Source organism: Budorcas taxicolor, chromosome 20, assembly GCF_023091745.1.
Source record: "Budorcas taxicolor isolate Tak-1 chromosome 20, Takin1.1, whole genome shotgun sequence".
NCBI lineage: Eukaryota > Metazoa > Chordata > Mammalia > Artiodactyla > Bovidae > Budorcas > Budorcas taxicolor.
Genome location: NC_068929.1, coordinates 26,759,984 through 26,785,000, shown reverse-complemented (window position 1 = coordinate 26,785,000; position 25,017 = coordinate 26,759,984). Strand labels below are relative to the sequence as shown.

At 38.2% G+C, this 25,017-nt stretch overlaps 1 protein-coding gene across 1 annotated transcript in view; it reads right to left on the bottom strand.

Moving 5' to 3' along the window:
- Positions 1–25,017, bottom strand: part of IL6ST (interleukin 6 cytokine family signal transducer) — a 65,942-nt gene that overhangs the window by 21,613 nt on the left and 19,312 nt on the right. The window contains exons 2-7 of the mRNA XM_052659153.1: positions 19,327–19,405; positions 11,704–12,009; positions 10,714–10,834; positions 5,698–5,864; positions 5,018–5,172; positions 1,600–1,759 (exon numbers count right to left, since the gene is read on the bottom strand). Of these exons, the coding sequence (XP_052515113.1) occupies positions 1,600–1,759; positions 5,018–5,172; positions 5,698–5,864; positions 10,714–10,834; positions 11,704–12,009; positions 19,327–19,390 (973 nt within the window). The 5' untranslated portion in view covers positions 19,391–19,405. The remainder of the gene's footprint in view (positions 1–1,599; positions 1,760–5,017; positions 5,173–5,697; positions 5,865–10,713; positions 10,835–11,703; positions 12,010–19,326; positions 19,406–25,017) is intronic.

Genomic DNA, 25,017 nt, shown 5'->3' with positions numbered 1-25,017 from the left:
ACAGGCAGATACTTTACTGTCTGAGCCACCAGGGAAGCTGGCTGGGGTGCTCCTCTGTTGCTCAGTGTGTCAGGCACACAAAGGGCCACCCTCTGGGTTCTTTCTCTGTTGATCAGCTGGCATGTGGGGAGAGAGACTACAGAGATGGCTCCATCCCCTGCATGTGACTCAGCAGTATGACCTTACCTCCATGATTACCCGACTTTCCTCCAAAGGCAATCCCCTCTGCAATCTCCTCCCTCACGTCCCTGGGAGCCATCTCCCTGCAGTCAATAGCAGACCTCACCCCGGGATTGCTCCCCAATCCCTACATGCCAGCTCCCAGCCACCACACGTTCCAGAGGACTTGCACTCCTGTCTGGGATACATATGGACGTGGCAAGGATCGTCTGTGTGGTTCTCGCTCCATCCAGACTGTCACAGATCAATTGCTGCACTCTCTAACAGCCTCAAATGCTTCCCTGCATCCCGAACAATGCCCCAGTGTGGTGATCTGACCCTTGCTTCGGTTCCCTCACTCTCCAAGTACAGGTCCAGTCCTGCTTACTCTCCTCTTTCTTACTCCCTTCCTTCATCCTGCCAAGTTTTGTGTGGATCTATACATTCCTTTCCAGGGGTCAGGGACTCCTGCCTGCTCTCAGCTGGTGTTCTGAAAGATCTTCTGTATCTGAAGATGTATTCCTGAAACATTTGTGGAGGTGTACTCCATGTCCACTACTCTGCTGCCATCTTGTCTTCCCCCCTCCCTATGATTATTTCTTGATGGTTATAGATGAAAGGGGAAGGAATCTTACTTCATATTGTGTATCCTTTTATGCCTTTTGGATTCTACTTATATGCATTATCATGAAAAACAAAGGGAAAATTAAAATAAACCAACCAATCAAAATGCAACAATGCTTTTTCAGGGGCTTATTAACTACTGATAAAAAAATGAATAAAAACTACAGTATAGCTCTCTTTTTGACAGTGAAGGTCTAATGCACATTTTGGTAGGTAGTATGATTTTACGGAGAAGGCGATGGCACCCCACTCCAGTACTCTTGCCTGGAAAATCCCATGGATGGAGGAGCCTGGTAGGCTGCAGTCCATGGGGTCGCGAAGAGTCGGACACGACTGAGCAACTTCACTTTCACTTTTCACTTCCATGCATTGGAGAAGGAAATGGCAACCCACTGCAGTGCTCTTGCCTGGAGAATCCCAGGGACGGGGGAGCCTGGTGGGTTGCCGTCTCTGGGGTTGCATAGAGTCGGACACGACGGAAGTGACTTAGCAGCATGATTTTAAAGATTCAGGATATGATCCTCTAGTTAAGAGATATTTCGAGACTACTCTCCTTTAATAAAATGTTCTAGATTTACCAACTATTAATGGTTTTCTCATTGTATCTAAGACACCATTCCACAATTTCCTTTAATTATATTAGATTTGTACTATCAATAATGTATATTAAATTTTACATCTTAAGATCCTTTAAAAAGTGTAAAATATCAGTTTGAATAAAATGTTCATAAAAGATGCAATGAAGTCTATATTATTAAAAGCAGATAAAATATATAGTCAAAATTCAATTTTTTTTTCATATATTTATTTACTTACTATCTTCATATGTGATACCACTTGCTTCTTCACTCCAGTCACTCCAATATCCTTTACCATCTTCCTTCATACAACGAATCCTAAACACATATTCTGTAAAAGGTTTAAGGTCCTGAACCGTGAATGAAGATCGGGTAGATGATGTATCTTCAGGAGGAACCTGAAAACAAAGCAAATTAACCAACAAAAAATCCCGAGGTATTTATTACAGATCTTCTAAGCTGCCTAATATTTAGAAGCTAATTAATGAAACAAGCCTAATAACTAATGAAAAAAAGACTAATTTGACTCAAGCTCTGCAGAGAAATAAATCAAAGTGAAAAAAGCACTCAAAATTAGTAAAACTTAACAGGTTTGGGAAATATGGAAACAACTATTATTAATCTTCTCATCCTTTTTTTATTTCTTTCTTCTATGCTCCTATAACACTGATGGTCTTAACAGGAAAAAGAGAAATTCCAATTAAAATTTAATTCAAGGAGGGTTTACTAAGAGAAATATGAGCAGAGTGTAGGAAACCTTATTAGATAGTACAGGCAGTACTCTGGGCTTAGTGGTGTTACCACCTTTAGAATCTAAGGGAAGAGGGGTGGTACCAGAACCTGGAAGAACAGGGTCACAAAGGGTTAACTTGAGAGAAGTAGTGACTTTAGGTTGAGACAGGAAAGCTTTATGGAGGAAGCAGCACAAAAAAATATGCTGATCTCACTTCTCTCTCCTCCCTCTTGCCAAGACCCCTCCACAACCAACAGATACAATCCATACAGGTCTGCATCCCAAGACAAAGAGTAGGTGAAGAAGGGTAGAATATAAATCTAGATGGGCAAAAGGAAGATATCCAGCCCAATTATGAAAACAAAAGCTATCTTTGTAGATAAACTTGGTTTTCAGAAAAAAAAGAGTAGACTAAACATAGATTTAGTGACTTCCCTGGTGGCTCAGGCAGTAAAGCGTCTGCCTACAATGCAGGAGACCCAGGTTTGATCCTTAGGTCAGGAGGATCCCCTGGAGAAGGAAATGGCAACCTACTCCAGTACTCTTGCCTGGAGAATTTCATGGACAGAGGATCCTGGCAGGCCACAGTCCATGGGGTCGCAAAGAGGAGGACACAACTGAGCGACTTCACTTCACTTCAAACATAGATAAAAGGTTCTTTCTACCACTCTGAGATTTCAATATTGAATACAAAATGTGTCAGTCTTTTTTCTACAAGTGAATTAGGATTCTATGATATTGAAAAAATTTTGAAGAACTTCTGGTATGTATCTTCTCTGTACAATCCTCATATACAACATGAAGCATTAATCCACTTTAGTTCGTTGCTTTTTCTGATTGTATTCCGAGTCCATGTGGAATAGAGGACAGAAGCAGGAAGGTCACGGGCTCAATTCCCTTTGGAGCTCAGAGAAACAAAGCAAACGCATACTGTTAATGATAAATGGAGTTATAACAGAGAGTAGCATGCAGATCTCAATGCTATGATGATAACCTTTTAAATTAAAAGCTCCTAGTATTTCTTCAGCTTATAACATCATCTTTAGGTGGTGGTGGTGGTATTCAGTCACTAAGTCAGATCCGACTCTTTGCAACCCCACGGGCTGCAGCATGCCAGCCTTCCCTGTCCTTCACTATCTCCTGAAGTTTGCTCAAATTCATGTCCACTAAGTCAATGAAGCCATCCAACCATCTCATCCTCTGTTACCACTTTCTCCTCTTGCCCTCAATCTTTCCTAGCATTAGGGTCTTTTCCAGTGAGTCGGCTCTTCACATCAGGTGGCCAAAATATTGAAGCTTCACCTTCAGCATCAGTCCTTCCAATGAATATTCAGGGTTGATTTCCTTTAGGATTGACTGGTTTCATCTCCTTGCAGTTCAAGGGACTCTCAAGAGTCTTCTCCAGCACCATAGTTTGAAAGGATCAATACTTTGGTGCTCAGTGTTCTTTTATGGTCCAACTCTTATATCTGTATGTGACTAGTGGAAAAACTATAGCTTTGATTAGATGGACCTTTGTTAGCAAAATGATGTCTCTGCTTTTTAACACATTGTCTAGGTTTGTGACAGCTTTTCTTCCAAAGAGCAACTGTCTTTTAATTTCATGGCTGCAGTCACCATCCACAGTGATTTTGGAGCCCAAGAAAATAAAATCTGCTGTTTCCATTTTTTCCATCTATTTGCCATGAAGTGACATGACCAGATGCCATGATCTTAGGCTTTTGAATGCCGAGTTTTAAGCCAGCTAGTTCACTCTTCTTTTTCACCTTCATCAACAGGCTCTTAAGTTCCTCTTCAATTTCTGCCATTAGGGTGGTATTATCTGCATATCTGAGGTTGTCAGTATTTCTCCCAGCAATCTTGATTTCAGTTGGTGATGCATCCAGTCCAGCATTTCACATGATGTGAAAGAAGTTAAAAGTAAAGTGTTAGTTGCTCAGTCGTGTCCAGCTTTGTGATCCCACGGACTGCAACCTATCAGGCTCTTCTGTCTATGGAATTCTCCAGGCAAGAATACTGGAGTGGGTTGCCATTCCCTTCTCCAGGGGATCTTCCCGACCCAGGGATTGAACCTGAGTCTGCTGTACTGCAAGCAGATTCTTTACCATCTGAGCCACCAGGGAAGCTCACATGATGTACTCTGCATGTTAAGTTAAATAGGCAGGGTGACAATATATAGCCTTGACGTAGTCCTTTCCAAATTTTGAACCAGTCCACTATTCCATGTTCAGTTCTAACTGCTGCTTCTTGACCTGCATATAGGCTTCTGAGGAGGCAGGTAAGGTATTCCCATCTCTTTAAGAATTTTCCAGTTTGTTGTAAATTTGGGTATACAGTCCTTTTATTTTTCAATCTTATAATCCGTCTATTTTATGGGTTGGCAAACTTTCTATAAAGGGCTAGACTGTAAATACTTTAGGCTGTGGGCCAGATGGTCTCTGTTGCAGTTATTCAACTCTTTCTATGTAGCATAAAAATCATCAGAAAGAATACGTAAACGAATGTTTGTGGCTGTGTTCCAATAAAACTTTATTTACAAAAACAGATGACAGGCTGAATTTGGCCTGCAGATGTAGTTTGTTAATGCCTGCTCAACCTTACCCTTACCTTATAATCTCTTCATTTTCACTCCTCTACCTAATCTGCTCCTGTTATCTGTGGTCCTTTCACCTCTCACCAAAAATGCTATTCCCTCTCATTCTGCGTCACTTCCATATTTCACTTAAAATCTATTGCGCTGAGCAAAATTGTATTCTCTGTCTGGATGTCTTCCTATTGGTCCTTGCTTGAAATACAGATCTAGAAGTGTCAAGCAAACTACTTCACATAACCAGAAATTTAAGACATTCAGAAAATGACTGAGACTTTTAGGTTAGTGGGTTAAAGACAAGACTATTTGAATAAACAGTAACTTTCAATTTACCTGGTTCCAAGTTGAGGCATCTTTGGTCCTATATTGAATGTCATATTTCAGAGTTATAAAACTCTTAAAACGTGAGTCAGTCCATGTCAATTTTAAAATACTAGATAGTTCCTTTGAGCTGTTGACTGATAAAATATGTGGTGGATTGAGCTTCACTGAAAAATAAAAAAGATCCTAATGTTTACCATGGTTTACTTTTATAATTTCTTACAAAGTCCAATATACTCTTTATATTTTATTTCATAATATGCATTTATTCTCATCAAATGAACAAATCTGTCTAAAAAAATGCTATACCATACTACTATAATGGAAGGAAAAGGTTCCTAAAGAAATTCTAGTTCTTTTCCTTGTCAATTTATTACTTTTGCTAATATTTTCAGGTCCAGATATTAAAAGTTAAATAGTGATGACATATGGAATTTAAAAAGAGTATAAAAATGAAGCATATACACTATGACTATAATGCTATAAGATGTTTGATATCTGAATAGATAGCAGAGATAATATTAAAAGCAGCTGCCAGTGTGGTTGGATTATGGATATTTTTCTTTTTCCAAAGTATTTTTAACGTTGTTGATAAAGTTAATTTGCAGAAGTCACTAAGAAAATAAATGCTTATTATTTTATATTAATTAAACTCAAAACTAATAAATTCTCAAATTTAGGTTTATAAGTACCTTTATCTATAGGATCAAAATTGATATGATCTGAGGCAACCTTCCCAAGGGCATTCTCTGCTTCTACCCAGACTTCAATGTTGACAAAATACACAGGAGGATAATCAACAGTGCATGAGGTGGGGGTGTCACGTTTTGCTTTACAATCATCAAACTTCTCTGTTGCCCTAAATACAAAAATGGTAAAGTCAGTCATTAAAAATAGATTTGAATAAATTAAGAGTTAGAAAGGTTACTTGAAAAGAGTTTGATGAGACCCAGATTATCATACCTTAGAATAAACAAGTTAATTTCAATAAGTTTAAAACAAACTATTGAACACTAGAAACAAAATTTGTTAAAATTCACCTGTTTTTCTTTAAAACTGAGTTTGATCTATATCTTAAAACACAAGATTATTTTCAAAATTTTACTCCAAGAATATCATATTTAGAATCTTATGCTCTAACCCAATGACCCTTCTCCAAAACTTCTTAGTGATATTAGTCCTGTTTTTTTCCTTTCCTTGAACAGAACCTTTACAGTATTAGCAATGTCTTTCTTTAAGCACAGTATGCTTTTTCAAAACACAATATGCTACGAGGTGATAGAGCAGGTATAGAATTTCTATCCTTCCAGAAAATTCCCTCAGCCCCTTTCCAACCACTAAACCACTTTCTAATTTCTATTACCATAGAAAGTTTCAAGTGATATGACTAAATTTACTCACATACATTTAAATCATGCATCAATTAAGAATATATATGCATATATATGCATATATACATATATATATATGCGCTGTTTTTTAAAATAGAAGGATAAATCAAAACCAAACCAAAACGGGTAACCTTTGGAAGGAGGGGGTAAATAAGGTAAAGGAGACAGGGAATGGAGACTTCTATAAACATACTTTGTCTTAGAAATTTGTGTGGATTAATTTATTACTTTATACAATGAAGAAAATTCTTAAAAACCACAAGCAAAATGAAACAGCTCAAAGAAAGGAGATATAGATGTTAGATAGATGAATTAACTAAAAACATATAGTCTGGATTTTAAATTGGAAATACCAGTACGAGTTCATGATGTATTTTATCTTAAAAACATTTTTTGTTCTTTCCACTAAAAAAGCCTAGAAACAACAACCCAGTAGCAATAAGCTACCCAACACCCAGACTACAGTCTCTAAATTATATTCCACACAAAGTGGAACCATGACTACTTGGGAATTGGTTGATTCTAGGTCTGGAACAGAAAACATATTAAGATGAACCTGGAACATCATGTCACTTCAGGAATCAGGAAGCTATCAAAGAACTCATGAAGTTGTGTCAAAAGGATAAGCCAATCTGAAAAGTTCCTACTAAGATGGGACAATTTAAGTATTAAGAACAGTAACTGTAATAGATTAAAACACATCAAATCAAGAATTCCCAATGGTCCAGTAGCTAAGACTCTGTGCTCCCAATGCAGGTGGTCAGGGTTTCACCCCGATCTGGGAACTAAATACCACATGCCGCCACTAAGAGTTCGCATGTTGCAACTAAAGAACCTGAATGATGCAAAGAAAATCAAAGACCCTGCATGCTGCACCTAAGACCTGGCACAGCCAAATAAATAAATAACAAGACATCAAATGTTTAAATATGAATTCATAATGAGGAGAAAAATCTCTTATATCTACCTTTGGAAGATGCTAGGGATTAATTAATCTAATTAATGATGTAAATGCTCAAGTGATTAAGGGTGTAAGTATATGGATGTCTCTAACTCACTGTGAAATTCATTAAAATGAGATGGGTTGGTAGATGGAGACAAGTACAGTAAAATGTTAACTGTAGAATCTAGGTAATGAGTACATATAAATGTTCACTGTAAAATTCTTTCAACTTTTCTTTACATTTGAAAAAAAACTAAGCGGAAATTCTGTTAATACCTGAAACCACTGCTCAAATTTTAATATAAGAAAAACAAAAACAAACATCATATGGTCATTCCTAATGAAAATACATATAACTCCTATGAATTATTTTTGGGGGGGAAAAACTGATTAAATGTCTAGATCTAATAGCAAATTTCAGTAAATAAAGGGACAGAGGAATGTGTTAAATGATGTAAAACCATTATTTTAACAATTGAACTGCAAAGAAAGAAGGTAGAACCTATGGTTAAGAGAGACAAGATACGTGAATTGGCAATATATGGTGATTACTTAAATCTTGATTTGACAAGTGTAAAAATATATCCATATATTCATGGAGTAACAGGCAAATTTGGCCTTGGAATGCAGAATGAAGCAGGGCAAAGACTTTTGCCAAGAAAATGCACTGGTCATAGCAAACACCCTCTTCCAACAACACAAGAGAAGACTCTACACATGGACATCACCAGATGGTCAACAGCGAAATCAGACTGATTATATTCTTTGAAGCCAAAGATGCGGAAGCTCTATACAGTTAACAAAAACAAGACCAGGAGCTGACTGTGGCTCAGATCATGAAATCCTTATTACTAAATTCAGACTTAAATTGAAGAAAGTAGAGAAAACCGCTAGACCATTCAGGTATGACCTAAATCAAATCCTTTATGATTATACAGTGGAAGTGAGAAATAGATTTAAGGGCCTAGATCTGATAGATAGAGTGCCTGATGAACTATGGGATGAGGGTCGTGACACTATATAGGAGACGGGGATCAAGACCATCCCCATGGAAAAGAAATGCAAAAAAGCAAAATGGCTGTCTGGGGAGGCATTACAAATAGCTGTGAAAAGAAGAGAGGCGAAAAGCAAAGGAGAAAAGGAAAGATATAAGCATCTGAATGCAGAGTTCCAGAGAATAGCAAGAAGAGATAAGAAAGCCTTCTTCAGCGATCAATGCAAAGAAATAAGAGGAAAACAACAGAATGGGAAAGACTAGAGATCTCTTCAAGAAAATTAGAGATACCAAAGGAACATTTCACGCAAAGATGGGCTCGATAAAGGACAGAAATGGTATGGACCTAACAGAAGCAGAAGATATTAAGAAGAGGTGGCAAGAATACACAGAAGAACTGTACAAAAAAGATCTTCACAACCCAGATAATCATGATGGTGTGATCCCTCATCCAGAGCCAGACATCCTGGAATGTGAAGTCAAGTGGGCCTTAGAAAGCATCACTACAAACAAAGCTAATAGAAGTGATGGAATTCCAGTTGAGCTGTTTCAAATCCTGAAAGATGATGCTGTGAAACTGCTGCACTCAATATGCCAGCAAATTGGGAAAACTCTGCAGTGGCCACAGGACTGGAAAAGGTCAGTTTTCATTCCAGTCCCAAAGAAAGGCAATGCCAAAGAATGCTCAAACTACCGCACAATTGCACTCATCTCACATGCTAGTAAGGTAATGCTCAAAATTCTCCAAGCCAGGCTTCAGCAATACATGAACCGTGAAATTCCGGATGTTCAAGCTGGTTTTAGAAAAGGCAGAGGAACCAGAGATCAAATTGCCAACATCCGCTGGATCGTGGAGAAAGCAAGAGAGTTCCAGAAAAACATCTATTTCTGCTTTATTGACTATACCAAAGCCTTTGACTGTGTGGATCACAATAAACAGGAAAATTCTTAAAGAGATGGGAATACCAGACCACCTGACCTGCCTCTTGAGAAATCTGTATGCAGGTCAGGAAGCAACAGTTAGAACTGGACGTGGAACAACAGACTGGTTCCAAATAGGAAGAGGAGTATGTCAAGGCTGTATATTGTCACCCTGCTTATTTAACTTATATGCAGAGTACATCATGAGAAATGCTGGACTGGAAGAAACACAAGCTGGAATCAAGATTGCTGGGAGAAATATCAATAACCTCAGATATGCAAATGATACCACCCTTATGGCAGAAAGTGAAGAGGAACTCAAAAGCCTCTTGATGAAAATGAAAGTGGAGAGTGAAAAAGTTGGCTTAAAGCTCAACATTCAGAAAACGAAGATCATGGCATCTGGTTCCATCACTTCATGGGAAATAGATGGGGAAACAGTGGAAACAGTGTTAGACTTTATTTTGGGGGGCTCCAAGATCACTGCAGATGGTGACTGCGGCCATGAAATTAAAAGACGCTTTACTCCCTGGAAGAAAAGTTATGACCAACCTAGATAGCATATTCAAAAGCAGAGAGATTATTACTTTGCTGACTAAGATTCGTCTAGTCAAGGCTACAGTTGTTCCAGTAGTCATGTATGGATGTGAGAGTTGGACTGTGAAGAAAGCTGAGCACTGAAGAATTGATGCTTTTGAACTGTGGTATTGGAGAAGACTCCTGAGAGTCCCTTGGACTGCAAGGAGATCCAACCAGTCCATTCTGAAGGAGATCAGCCCTGGGATTTCTTTGGAAGGAATGATGCTAAAGCTGAAACTCCAGTACTTTGGCCACCTCATGCAAAGAGTTGACTCATTGGAAAAGACTCTGATGCTGGGAGGGATTGGGGGCAGGAGGAGAAGGGGACGACAGAGGATGAGATGGCTGGATGGTATCACTGACTCGATGGATGTGAGTCTGAGCGAACTCCGGGAGTTGGTGATGGACAGGGAGGCCTGGCATGTTGCAATTCATGGGGTCCCAAAGAGTCAGACACGACTGAGCGACTGAACTGAATTGAATTCATGAGACAACTGGGAAAATTTGAACACTAATTAAAAATGTAACAATATGATAGTATTTTCAATTATATTTGGATTTTTTAAAAGTGTCCTTATCTCTTCCATTAAAGTACTAAAATATTTATTGATGAGATGATATGATGTCTATTTTTTAAAAACAATCTGAGTGTGGGGTATATATAAAGTAAGACTGGTAATGAGCTGATAATTATTGAAGCTTGGTGATGAGCATGAGGATTTCTTACACTGTTCTTTCTACTTTCATGTTTCAGGTGTTCTAAAATAAAAAGTTAAATAAAACATTTAAAACTTTGCATTTAATAATACTACAAGATAAAAACTCTACCACAAAGGCAAACTTAATAAATTCAATGTACAACAAATTTAAAATAACTTGCCACTCAGATTTTAAAGTGTAGTTTGTTTCCAGGTGTGTTTCCCTTCCAGGATCCCACTGACACATCATTTTCTTTCCTTCATTCACAATGCAACTCAAATTTTTAGGTTTTTCAGGAGGCACTAAAAGGGGAAAATAAGCAAATTTCAAAAAGCTTCATATTCACAGAAAGCATGCAATTTATATACTCCTCTAGACATTTAAGATAACCAAAATCAGACAGAAAAAAACAAAACCAAGAAAAGACATAATGAAATACTGGTGACTAAAACATTAATTTCTTTTCTATGTAAATTCAAACATTTTAGATAGTAACATACATTTTCTATCATACTTGTCATTAATAGGTACGTTTCAAATTAACTTTCTACACAAAGTAAACTTTTATTTATAGCTGGAAAGCATTATCAACTGACTTTTCAAGTGTATTTTAGATAGAAGCAAAAATGATTCATTTATATCTCTCCCTTCCCAAACTCTGCTGGCGAGAAAGCAAACGCTAAAATTATAGTGTTAGTTGATCCACAAATTTGGCAATCCATTCTTGGATCATAGTAAATTTATTTGTCTACTTCAATATAAAAGGATCCTCCAGTATTGATTCACTTTCTTCAGATAGTTGCTTTACACTGCATTTTCTCCACAACTAAGGAATATTGAAAGTCACTATGAGCACAGTCATAGATTTCAACTCAACATTTTTGGTGGGTATCTCTTGTCAAAATGTTTTTCTAGAAAGCTGACAGGTACTTGACTTTCAGGAAAAATATTAAACTTGTGTTACTCCTTAGGCTTTTATATATTTGTAATGCAAATGCAATTCTACTCCTAAGCTTATTTTTTTCTTAAACGTTAAAAAAAAAAAAACAGTCCAAAACTCATTGAGCTGACAGTTACTGCATTTCAAAAAGACCAAAAGACAATGGACATTAAAGATGTAATTCAACAGTCATGACAAAGTCTGGAATAATAAAAGTAAAACAAAACTTACAGCCTGAAATGATTCTGATTCCATAAACACTCCGATTAATCTGTCCAAACATACGAATGTTGCAAGTGAGCAGAGCATTTATTAAAGTTATATTTGGAAATGTGACACTAGATGCTGTTCTGTTTATGACAGCATATTGTTCATAAGGAACAGTAACACGGCCTGTTTTCCAGAAAATTTCATTAGCAGTCACATGATAATCATTCATACATTTTTCTTTTAGCACACAAACTGCCGTGAAATTCGAACCAAGTTGTACAACTGAAGATTCAGGGTGGATATGAGCACATGGAACTATAAGTTCACCTGGAAAGGAATAATAACAGAAAATGTAAGAATAGACTGAATTTTTCTGGTACAAAATGTCATTCTATATCAGTACAGTTTCTCTATCATCATTAAAATATCTCTAAAGACACAGAAAAAGAAGAAACACAGTGAAAGTTAGTATCAACAGAATTTAATGTCTAAATTTGAAAAGAATTATACCGATTACGTGGCAGATGGAGCTGGATTTTACAAAAAAAAAAAAAAAAACCTATGCAAATTTCAGCCCTTTTTATAACATTCTACTTTGCTTTAGGAAATAGTTTGCCTGCAGGGTGATTCATATTTGCTCTACCACCAATTCTCTCAACTCACACCCAGTGTCTAAATAGACCCACCAGAAGACAGGGGATGGTCTCTGCTTCTCGCCAGTCCTGAATGCCTTTGAGGGTGCAGATGGGGACACACAAAGACAGTATACGTTGTTCATATGTCAAAATCAAACAAAAAGTAAAGAGCAAGGGTGTAACAAAATAAAAACAGGATGAGTAAAATAAGATGACCAAATACACTGGTTTTAACAATAAGTATATGGGATACAACCTCATATTAAAAAACAAAAAACCAAATTATATAAAAAAGTAAAATGCAACTACATGATTTTCCTATGACCTACTCCATGTTGATGACATGTAAACCCCTCTTTCTGACTCTAATTTGCTGTTTTCAGCGGCTTACAAGACATCCACTTGAGATATTTCATAAGTACTTTAAAATGAACATGTCTAAAATTATATGTATCATAGTTCGTTTCAGTCGCTCAGTTGTGTCCGACTCTTTGTGACCCCATGGACTGCACCATGTCAGGCTTCCCTGTCCATCACCAACTCCCAGAATTTACTCAAACTCATGTCCATCGAGTCGGTGATGCCACCCAACAATCTCATCCTCTATTGTCCCCTTCTCCTCTCATCTTCAATCTTTCCCAGCATCAGGGTCTTTTCAAATGAGTCAGTTCTTGGCATCAGGTGGCCAAAGTATTGGAGTTTCAGCTTCAGCATCATTCCTTCCAATGAATATTCAGGACTGATTTCCTTTTGGATAGACTGGTTGGATCTCCTTGCAGTCTATGAGACTCTCAAGAGTTTTCTCCAACACCACACAGTTCAAAGCCATCAATTCTTTGGCGCTCAGCTTTCTTTACAATCCAACTCTCACATCCATACATGACTACTGGAAAATGACAGCTTTGACTAGATGGATCTTTGTTGGCAAAGTAATGTCTCTGCTTATTAATAAGCTGTCTAGCTTGGTCATAGCTTTTCTTCCAAAGAGCAAGCATCTTTTAATTTCATGGCTGCAAGTCACCATCTGCAGTGATTTTGGAGCCCCTGAAAATAAAGTCTGTCACTGTTTCCAATGTTTCCCCATCTATTTGCCCTGAAGTGATGGGACCGGATGCCATGATCTTAGTTTTCTGACTGTTGAGCTTTAAGCCAACTTCTTCACTCTCCTCTTTCAATTTCATCAACAGGTTCTTTAGTTCCTCTTCACTTTCTGCAATATCTGAAATTATTGGTATTTCTCCTGGCAATCTTGAGTCCAGCCTGTGCTTCCTCCAGCCCAGTGTTTCTCATGATGTAGTCTGCATACAGGTTAAACAAGCAAGGTGACATAATACACCCTTGACATACTCCTTTCCCGATTTGGAAACAGTCTGTTGTCCATGTCCGGTTCTAACGCTTCTTGACCTGCATACAGATTGGTCAGGAGGCAGGTCAGGTGGTTTGGTATACCCTTCTCTTGAAGAATTTTCCAGTTTGTTGTGATCCACACAGTCAAAGGCTTTGGTATAGTCAATTAAGCAGAAATAGATGCTTTTCTGGAACTCTCTTGCCTTTTTGATGATTCAGTGGATGTTGGCAATTTGATCTCTGGTTCCTCTGCCTTTTCTAAAATGAGCTTGAACATCTGAAGTTCTCAGTTCACGTACTGGTGAAGCCTGGCTTGGAGAATTTTGAGCATTACTTTGCTAACATCTGAGATGAGTGCAACTGTGCAGTAGTTTGAGCATTCTTTGGCACTGCTTTTCTTTGGGACTGGAATTAAAACTGACCTTTTCCAATCCTGTGGCCACTGCTGAGTTTTCCAAATTTGCTGGCATATTGAGTGCAGCATCATCTTTCAGGATTTGAAATAGCTCAACTGGAATTCCGTCACCTCTACTAGCTTTGTTCATAGGGATGCTTCCTAAGACCCACTTGACTTCACATTCCAGGATGTCTGGCTCTAGGTGAGTGATCACATCATCATGATTATCTGGGTCGTGAAGCTCTTTTCTGTACAGTTCTGTGCGTTCTTGCCACCTCTTTAATATCTTCTGCTTCTGTTAGGTCCATACCATTTCTGTCCTTTATTGTGCCCATCTTTGCATGAAAATTCCCTTAGTATCTCTAATTTTCTTGAAGAAATCTCTAGTCTTTTTCATTCTATTGTTTTCCTCTATTTCTTTGCATTGATCACTGAGGAAGGCTTTCTTATCTCTTCTTGCTATTCTTTGGAACTCTGCATTCAAATAGGTATATCTCCTTTTCTCCTTTGCCTTTCACTTCTCTTCTTCTCATACCTGTTTGTAAGGCCTCTTCATACAAACATTTTGCCTTTTTGCACTTCTTTTTCTTGGGGATGGTCTTGATCAATGCCTCCTGTACCATGTCATGAACCTCCATTCACAGCTCTTCAAGCATTCTGTCTATCAGATCTAATCCGTTAAATCTATTTGTCACTTCCACTGTATAATTGTAAGGGATTTGATTTAGGTCATACCTGAAGGGTCTAGTGGTGTTCCATACTTTCTTCAATTTAAGTCTGAATTTGACAATAAGGAGTTCATGATCTTAGCCACAGTCAGCTCCCAGTCTTGTTTTTGCTGACTGTATAGAGCTTCTCCATGTTTGGCTGCAAAAAATATAATCAATCTGATTTCGCTATTGACCATCTGGTGATGTCCATGTGTAGAGTCTTCTCTTGTGTTGTTGGAAGAGGGTGTTTGCTATGACCAGGGCGTTCTCCTGGCGAAACTCTGTTAGCCTTTGTCGTGCTTCATTTTGTACTGCAAGGCCAAATTTGCCTGTTACTCCAGGTGTTTCTTGACTTCCCCCTTTTGCATTCTAGTCCCCTATTATGAAAAGGACATTTTTTTTTTTTTGGTGTTAGTTCTAGAAGGTGTTGTAGGTCTTCATAGAACTGTTCAACTTCAGCTTCTTCAGTTACTGGTCGGGGCATAGACTATGTATCACAGTCCCTTCCAAACTTATTCTTTCTTCTTCTCACTTCCCTATTGCCGCTGAGACACTACTCCCACCCGGTCACCTAGGCCAGATAACCTTGCAGTCCTCACTCTCTCATTTAGCCTCCTCCCACACTCTCTGGGTCTTTTTGTTTCTATATTCTTAGTATGTATAGCAACCTCTTCTCATCAACCCTACTTTGGCTGCTGGCACTCAGGCTATCACATTATACCACAATCTGACCTCCTTCTAGTTTATCTTAAACATACAGCTCCCAAAGTTACTGTTCAAAAATGATTATGCCACTTCCCTATTTTAAATTACTTAATGCCTACCTATTACCATCAAGATAAAATGCTCAATACTTGACATGATTCTATCCTTCTTCTCTGTTCTCACTATCTAGAAACTTAAGGCAGCTCTCTTGAGTGAATGCCAATGGAATTTGAAGTTCTAACAGCTTTAATTTATTCACTTGGAAAATGAAGTTAATAATGACTATCTTGAAAGTTTTTTGAGATTAGATATTAGTTATGTAAAGAACCTACTACAATGCCTGGTTTTCAAAAGGCCTCCAATAAATGGTAGCCTGTCACCACTGCTTGGCTTCCCTGGTGTCTCAGTGGTGAAGAATCCACCTGCCAGTGCAGGAGATGCAGGTTTGCTCCTGGGCCGGGAGGATCCCCTGGAGAAGGAAATGGCAACCCACTCTAGTATTCTTGCCTGGAGAATCCCATGGACAGAAGAGCCTGGTGGGCTACCATCCCTGGCGTTATAAAAGAGCGACTCAACAACAACAAATCATCATTACTACTATTATCCAGAGACAAGTAATCTAGTCACATTGACTTTGGAAATGTCTCTCAGAGGTGATGGGTTCTAGCAGTTAAGGTAAAAGATGTATAGAATCAGAGAATCAAAAAACTGATAACAACCTTGGAGAGAATTTACTTCAATCGTTTGTTTTATAAAGAACGCTGAGATACTTTTATGGAGTAAACCTTAAATATCAGGCAGATTCTTCCAATTCTCAACTTGGTCCCAGGCTAGACTGCACAAAGGATAAAACTACTTTTAAAAACTAAACAATTAACTTCTTATTCCACATCTGTCATTAAGCTCATAAGGCCCAGAGTGAAACTGTTTGTTTCAAAGCTTGTGCTGTGGCCTGTTTGTGTGGCCTTCCGTTACTGATGCATGGCTGTGGCACGTCCTAGCACACAAGCTCCTGTCAATGTCCATCCTGTGACAGAGTTACCCGGTGACAATGAGCAAGTCCTTAAAACCCCTCCAATCGCACTTTGTTCCTTGGTAAAATCATTCCTGTTTGACTTTCTCTTTAATAATGAGAGGGAACCTTACCTAGGAAATATACTTCAGAGTACTAAAGAACATGAGATATAGCCAGAGACTAAATAACAATTTTTAATCACACAGAATAAGAAATACTAGAAACAGGCAAATGTTCCAGTTTGCGAAATGAAGCACAGGCTCACTGAAACCATCCTGTGCCAAATGAAACCCACTTTTACAGGGTTACTAGGCTGATTTTTGACTACTCTTGATCTATAGAAACAGATATTTCGTAACTTCAAACTAAAACATTTTCATTTGATTACCTACATATAAAAAAATCACTGACTAAAAAAGTCAATGAGAGGGAGGCTAAAGGAGTATGGCTGAAGTGCCTCCCCTCAAACCTTGGGGCAGACTGTACTTTCCAAAGAAGGTCATACTTATAAATGTATCCCATTCAACATGCTCATCTTACAAAGTGACTAATACTCCTCCAAAGAAATGAGGTCCATGTTTCCCTTTTGCTCTCAGATCTTTAAGGGTGCTTATGCCTGCCCCAGCCAACAGAGTGTGCTAAGTGACTTCCAAAGCTAGATCATAAAAAAATACAACTTCTGACTAGCTCTCTTTTTCTCTTGCGACATTTGCCATGGAACCCAGCCACATGTAAGCAAGCCAAGGCCGCAAGGACAGACCACATGTGGTGTTCTAGCTAAGAGCCCCAAAGCCCTGAATCTACAGCCATCATCAACACCAGACATAATAAGTGAATGAGACTTCAGATGACTCCAGCTACTCAGCACTGAATATTCTAGCTGAGGGCCCAGATACCACAGGGAAAAGAAGAATCTCTGTGTCTGACTGAGCCAGTCACACATAAACCATGAGAAATAATAAGTAATGCCATTTTAAGGCATGAAGCTTTAGAGTAAGCTGTCTGGCAGCAACAGATAATATAGTCCTGTTATTTTCAACCTTTTTATCAACAACTTAGGGGGAAAACAGACACACATACTTGTCAAATCAGCAAAAGATTATAATGGATTGCCAATAATTTGGATAATGTCAGGATTCAAAATTATGCTGAAGGACTAGACTGATAGGCTAATAAATGTGGCAAAATCATCTTCTATTTAGGTTGATAAATAAATATAGAGTGAAGGGGAAATGGCTTAAAAGTAATTGATGTGAAAACAATCTGAGAATTTTCAGTGACTGGTAGGTAGATGGCTTAACATTAAACTACAGTGTATCTTAACTGGCAAAAAATTATGCTGCTTTAATAAAAATGATCCTTCAAAAGTAAATAATAAAATCACTATACTCAGAATATGTCGAGTTCTGATATATTTTTTCCTTAAGTGCATTTTACTCAAACCTTAATAATAAATATATTATTACATTCCTTTTTATAAAGTGTACTATGGGCAGGTACTGCCCAAATGCCTTCTGTGTATTAACTCATTTAAATCTCACAATAACCCTAGAAGTTAGAGACATTACTATCCCCATCTTACAGATCATGAAACCGAGACACATTAAGTGACTGGCTAAGGTTTCACTGTTGTTAACTAGAATTAAGTAGGATGGTGAGGTAAAGGTGAGGTGAAGTCGCTCAGTCGTGTCCGACTCTTTGAGACCCCATAGATTGTCAGGCTTCTCCATCTATGGGATTTTCCAGGCAAGAGTACTAGAGTGGGTTGCCATTTCCTTCCCCAGAGGATCTTCCCAACCCAGGAATCGAACCCGGGTCTCCCACATTGTAGGCAGACGCTTTACCGTCTGAGCCATATGATATGAAAAATCAAGGGAAGAGTCAGGAGGATAATCAGTGCATACAGATTGGAAGTCAAATCCTACAAAGAATAATTAGGATAACTAGTTAAATTTAATTTGGGCAAGAGAGGGGTTAGAAAGCATTCCTTCAATACTTGAAGACTTGAACAGTGGAAAAGGAAAGTGGATCTACAATAGAAGGATTTTTAAGGTTAATGAGAAAAAGTTACAAGGAAGAAAATTTGGGTTTAAGACTAAGAAAAGACTTTTAAATGAGAAAAAATTTCAGCCTAAGGTTTGTATCATTTCCAGTGTTTAAAAAGAGGCTGCGTTCTTGAATTTGAAGAGGGTCTGACTTAGAGCAATACTTCTCAAATTATCTGGGGTAAAGGATCAGTTTAGGTTTTCTTCACCCAATCCTTTACAGACATACACTTTTGTTTTATATTATGTTTGATGAGGCAAGTCCATTGATCACATGCTTGGATATCATGGCTATGCCAAATTGTTAAAAGCATTTCTAAACATTTATTCTTAATTTCTGTACTCATCTCATTATGGACCAATAACAACCAGTTCTCAGGCTGTGGACCAGTTGGAGCAGTATTGCTCTAGGTAATCTTTCTTCTGGTATCACAATCTCACTTCTGCTCAGTGACATCTTTGCCTTTTAAGGAGTGAAGTGCTAAAAGTTAACAAACCTGATTCTGTTTCTTTATTTAAAAAAAATAAACAAAATCCCCCTTTTTCCTTCTCAATATTAAACTTACTATTAGTACAGCTGAACAAGATTTAGGATTACTGAGTGCTTCAACTCAAATTATACAAATTATAATTTGTCAAGAGCATTTTAACTTGAGTCCATTTTTAAGGCAACATCGTTCTTTCAATAATGATCCTGAAGAATAAATATGTAAGCATAATTATATAATTATTCAGTAATATACAAACCTAATTTGTGGGATTGGGAGTTAGGATATCTCATGAACCTTACCTATAGATTCAGTGGTGAGGAAAATAAACAAGGCTTGCACTATCCAAGTTTGCAATGTGAACATCTTGCATAGATATTTCTGTAAAAGACACATGCAATATTATTTTAAATATTTTTACTCTTACTATGCATAATAAAGACACAAGTTCTAAAGCTCTTTTGTTTCCATTGTATAGTTGTTTTCTAAAAGGTGGTAAAATTCTTGTGAGAATGCAGAAAACAAACTGAACTCTTCAGAATATTTTTCTTTATTCCCCCTAATGTTATGGCTACATAAAATACAGCTGGGAAACATACTTTATACTTTGGTGGTTTTAGTCACTAAGTCATGTCCAACTCTTGTGACCCCACGGACTGGAGCCCACCAGGCTCCTGTGTCCATGAGATTTCCCAGGCAAGAATACTGGAGTGGGTTGCCATTTCCTTCTCCAGAGGATCTTCTGGACCCAGGGATTAAACCCAGGTCTGCATTGCAGGCAGATTCTTTACTAAGTCACCAGGGAAGCCCAATTTATACTTTAAGGTCAATTAAAAGAGCAATCCTGTTTCTATATTATGAAGTCTTACACTGCTAGTAAATACTCTGTGAGACTGAAGAGTTCAGAGAGACAAATTTCTACATGGCAAAACCTCACCATTGGCAAGTTCAAAAGATAATAGCCAAATAGGAAAAAAAGAAGCTTGTAATTCATAGTCTGACCAAAATTATCCCAATATATGAAGAATGCCTACAAATCATTACAGAAGTCCAACACCTCACCTTCCCTGTTTAGAAGAAAACATGCAAGATGAGCCAAACAGGCATTTTATAGAGAAGGAAACACAAGTAACTCAAACATATGAAATGATACTTTCAACCTCACTCATAACTAGATACAAATTAAAACAAGCCTGATAGGAATGTAAAATGATACACACACTTTGGAAAACAATTTGGCAGTTCTTTATGAATTAAAAGCACATCATAAGACTTAGCATTTCCACTCCTAATAATGTATCCAAGAGAAATAAAAATAAATGTCCATATGAAGACTTATATCCAAACCTACAGCAGTTTTGCTTATAATAGCCCCAAACCAGAAACAATCCAAATGTCAATCAACTGGTGAAAGGATAAACAAATATCCAAACAGCAGTATATCCATACAATAGAATACTACTCAGCAATAAAAGGGGATGAACTAGTGATACAGGAAAGAGCATGAACAAATCTCAAAAGCACTACGTTGAATGAAAGAAGCCATACAAAACAGGCTATATTCCAAATAGGGAAAGGAGTACGTCAAGGCTATATATTGTCACCCTGCTTATTTAACTTATATGCAGAGTACATCATGAGAAACGCTGGGCTGGATGAAGTACAAGCTGGGATCAAGGTTGCTGGGAGAAATATCAATAACCTCAGATATACAGATGACACCACCTTTATGGCAGAAAGCGAAGAACTAAAGAGCCTCTTGATGAAAGTGAAGAAGGAGTGAAAAAGTTGGCTTAAAGCTCAACATTCAGAAAACTAAGATCATGGCATCTGGTCCCATCACTTCATGGCAAACAGATGTGGAAACAGTTAACAGATGTTTATTTTGGGAGTCTCCAAAATCACTGCAGATGGTGACTGCAGCCATGAAATTAAAAGACGCTTGCTCATCACTCACCTAGAACCAGACATCCTGGAATGTGAAGTCAAGTGGGTCTTAGGAAGCATCACTATGAACAAAGCTAGTGGAGGTGATGGAATTCCAGTTGAACTATTTCAAATCCTAAAAGATGATGCTGTGAAAGTGCTGCACTCAATATGCCAGCAAATTTGGAAAACTCAGCAGTGGCCACAGGACTGGAAAAAGTCAGTTTTCATTCCAGTCCCAAAGAAAGGCAGAGCCAAAGAATGCTCAAACTACCGCACCATTGCACTCATCTCACATGCTAGTAAAGTAATGCTCAAAATTCTCCAAGACAGGCTTCAGCAATATGTGAACTGTGAACTTCCAGATGTTCAGCTGGTTTTAGAAAAGGCAGAGGAACCAGAGATGAAATTGCCAACATCCGCTGGATCATGGAAAAAGCAAGAGAGTTCCAGAAAAACATCTATTTCTGCTTTATTGACTATACCAAAGCCTTTGACTGTGTGGATCACAATAAACCGGAAAATTCTTAAAGAGATGGGAATACCAGACCACCTGACCTGCCTCTTGAGAAATCTGTATGCAGGTCAGGAAGCAACAGTTAGAACTGGACGTGGAACAACAGACTGGTTTCAAATAGGGAAAGGAATACGTCAAGGCTGTATATTGTCACCCTGTTTATTTAACTTATATGCAGAGTACATCATGAGAAACGCTGGGCTGGAAGAAGCACAAGCTGGAATCAAGATTGCTGGGAGAAATATCAATAACCTCAGATATGCAGATGACATCACCCTTATGGCAGAAAGTGAAGAGGAACTCAAAAGCCTCTTGATGAAAATGAAAGAGGAGAGTAAAAAAGTTGGCTTAAAGCTTAACATTCAGAAAACGAAGATCATGGCATCTGGTTCCATCACTTCATGGGAAATAGATGGGGAAACAGTGGAAACAGCGTCAGACTTTATTTTTTTTGGCTCCAAGATCACTGCAGATGGTGACTGCAGCCATGAAATTAAAAGATGCTTACTCCTTGAAAGGAAAGTTATGACCAACCTAGTTAGCATATTCAAAAGCAGAGATATTACTTTGCCAACAAACGTCCGTCTAGTCAAGGCTATGGTTTTTCCAGGGGTCATGTATGGATGTGAGAGTTGGACTATGAAGAAAGCTGAGTGCCGAAGAATTGATGCTTTTAAACTGTGGTGCTGGAGAAGACTCTTGAGAGTCCCTTGGACTGCAAGGAGATCCAACCAGTCCATTCTGAAGGAGATCAGCCTTGGGATTACTTTGGAAGGAATGATCCTAAAGCTGAAACTCCAATACTTTGGCCACATCATGTGAAGAGTTGACTCATTGGAAAAGACTCTGATGCTAGGAGGGATTGGGGGCAGGAGAAGGGGACGACAGAGGATGAGATGGCTGAATGGCATCACTGACTCGATTGATGTGAGTCTGAGTGAACTCTGGGAGTTGGCGATGGACAGGGAGGCCTGGCATGCTGCGATTCATGGGGTCGCAAAGAGTCAGACACGACTGAGGGACTGAACTGAACTGAACTGCTCCCTGGAAGAAAAGCTATGACAAACCTAGATGGCATATTAAAAAGCAGAGACCTTTCTTTGGCAACAAAGGTCCATCTAGTCAAGGTTATGGTTTTTCCAGCAGCCATGTATGGATGTGTGAGATGGACTATAAAGAAAGCTGAGTGCCAAGAAGTAATGCTTTCGAACTGTGGTGTTGAAGAAGAGTCTTCGGAGTCCCTTGGACTGCAAGTAGATCAAACCAGCCCATCCTAAAGGAAATAAGTACTGAATAGTCACTGGAAGGACTGATACTGAAGCTGAAACTCCAATACTTTGGCCACCTGATGCAAAGAACTGACTCATTTGAAAAGACCCTGATGCTGAGAAAGATTGAGGGCAAGAGAAGGGGATGACAGAGGATGAGATGTTTGGATGGCATCACCGACTCAACGGACATGAGTTTGAGCGAACTCTGGGAGTTGGTGATGGACAGGGAGGCCTGGCGTGCTGCAGTCCATGGGGTCACAAAGAGTTGGACATGAGTGAGTGAGTGAGTGAACTGAACTGATATAATGTAAAATTCTATATATGAGAAATTCAACAAATGACAAAACTAGGGAAAGGGGAATAGATATAAAGGGGCACAAAGGAGCTTGTGGGGACAGAAATGTGCTATGAATTGACTATGGTGGTGATAAAATTCTATTCATTTGTCAAAATTTACTAAATTGTGTCAAGAATTGTGAAGGCTCTGAGATCTGATTCTACTTACAGGTTAACCGGTTAGTTTCATGGATACTGGAGGAAGACACAAGACTCTTGAGTCAGCTACATATGATTTTATTACTCGTACCAGGAACACCAATCAAGATTAACAGCATTTTCCTGTGCCAGTCGCCCAAACTCCAATTCACAGAACACTGTGAAAAGTGTCATGAAACACCTGTACCTGCAGAGGGTTGTGTTCCAGGAGAGGAAGACTAAGCTTATTGGAAACCTTAATCTTTTAAAATGGCAAGAAGCACACCTGCTGGAGAAGGAAATGGCAACCCACTCCAGTATTCTTGAATGGAAAATCCCATGGATGGAGAAGCCTGGCAGGCTACAGTCCATGGGGTCACCAAGAGTCAGAAACAGCTGGGCAACTAACACACACACAGACACACACACACACAGACACACACACACACACACGTACACCTGCCCTCTACTTTGGAGGGAAACATGGCATCTGTTTTCCACGGCTGTCAGAAACCTGCTCTTTGCTTTATGAAGAGATATCATTTCTATTTTTCAATATCCTTGAAAAGACAGTCTGGAAGAAAAGGCAGTTAGAGCTATCGCTCATAAGACATTCAGAAATGCAAGAGACCCAAGGGAAATTGCTTTCTAAATAACTGTACACTAAAAGTTGGTGAATTTTATTGTTTATAAATTGACCTCAATTAAAAACAAACAGAACCTATCCAGATAACACGTCCAGGCAAAAGAAATGAGTGCTAAATTTCTTCAAGAAATGTACAAGAATTTTCACAGAAGTTGTATTCATAAAAGTTGAAAAGTAGAAACAACCAAACCAAAAATCCACAAGCAGTAGAATTACAGTATATTCAAGTAACTAAATCACAGCAATGAAAAAGGACAAATTAAAGGTACTCACAGCAACATAACTAAATTTCACATATAATACAGAAGAATCCAAATGCAATAAAAGTATGATCTATATGATTTCCTTTATATTAAGTTCAAAAACAGACTGACTTAAATCTACGGGGATAGGTCCTAACAGTGGTTATCTTTTGTGGGAAGGGTAGTGCAAGGACAAAGAGAACACTCTGAGACAGTGAACCATGAGCTCTATACTATGATTTGTGGACTTCATTGTATGTAAGTTGTATCTAGTAAAAACAGTAAACAAACAAAATTACTGCAGTATTCTCACCTTAAGTACTAGCAAAAAATTAAAAAGTAAAAGGTAATTAAATGTTGTGAAATATGACATAAAAGCATTCTTATACACTGAGAGTTACAGTGTAAACTAGCATAACCTTCCCCTCATATTCTACACCTATAGCTATGAATTTCATTGTTTGTACATTAGACCTCAGTTAAAAACAAAAACCCTACCTACACAAGGTGTATGGCCAGTGTTGCTCTATCAATCAAAATTAAAGTACACATTTGAATCTAATTATTCTACTTCTACTACAGGATCCTATGGATACTGTAAAACAACACATATACACACTTATTCACTATAGCATTCAATTTAATAGTAAAAGGCAGGAGCAACCTAAATGCTTGTGAATAAGGGACTAGGTAAGCTATGACATATACAATTATAGTATACTGTAGTCATAAAAAATGTACAGATATAGAAGTGTACAGATAGAAGTGTATCTAAAATACACTGCTAAAGTATAAACAGTGTATTTATTATTCATGGGCAAAGACACAGCAAAAAAGACAAAATACATACTAATTTAAATATGTGCATAAGATATCTCAGGAAGGACAAAAATTCAAATACTAGCTGCCACGGGCTG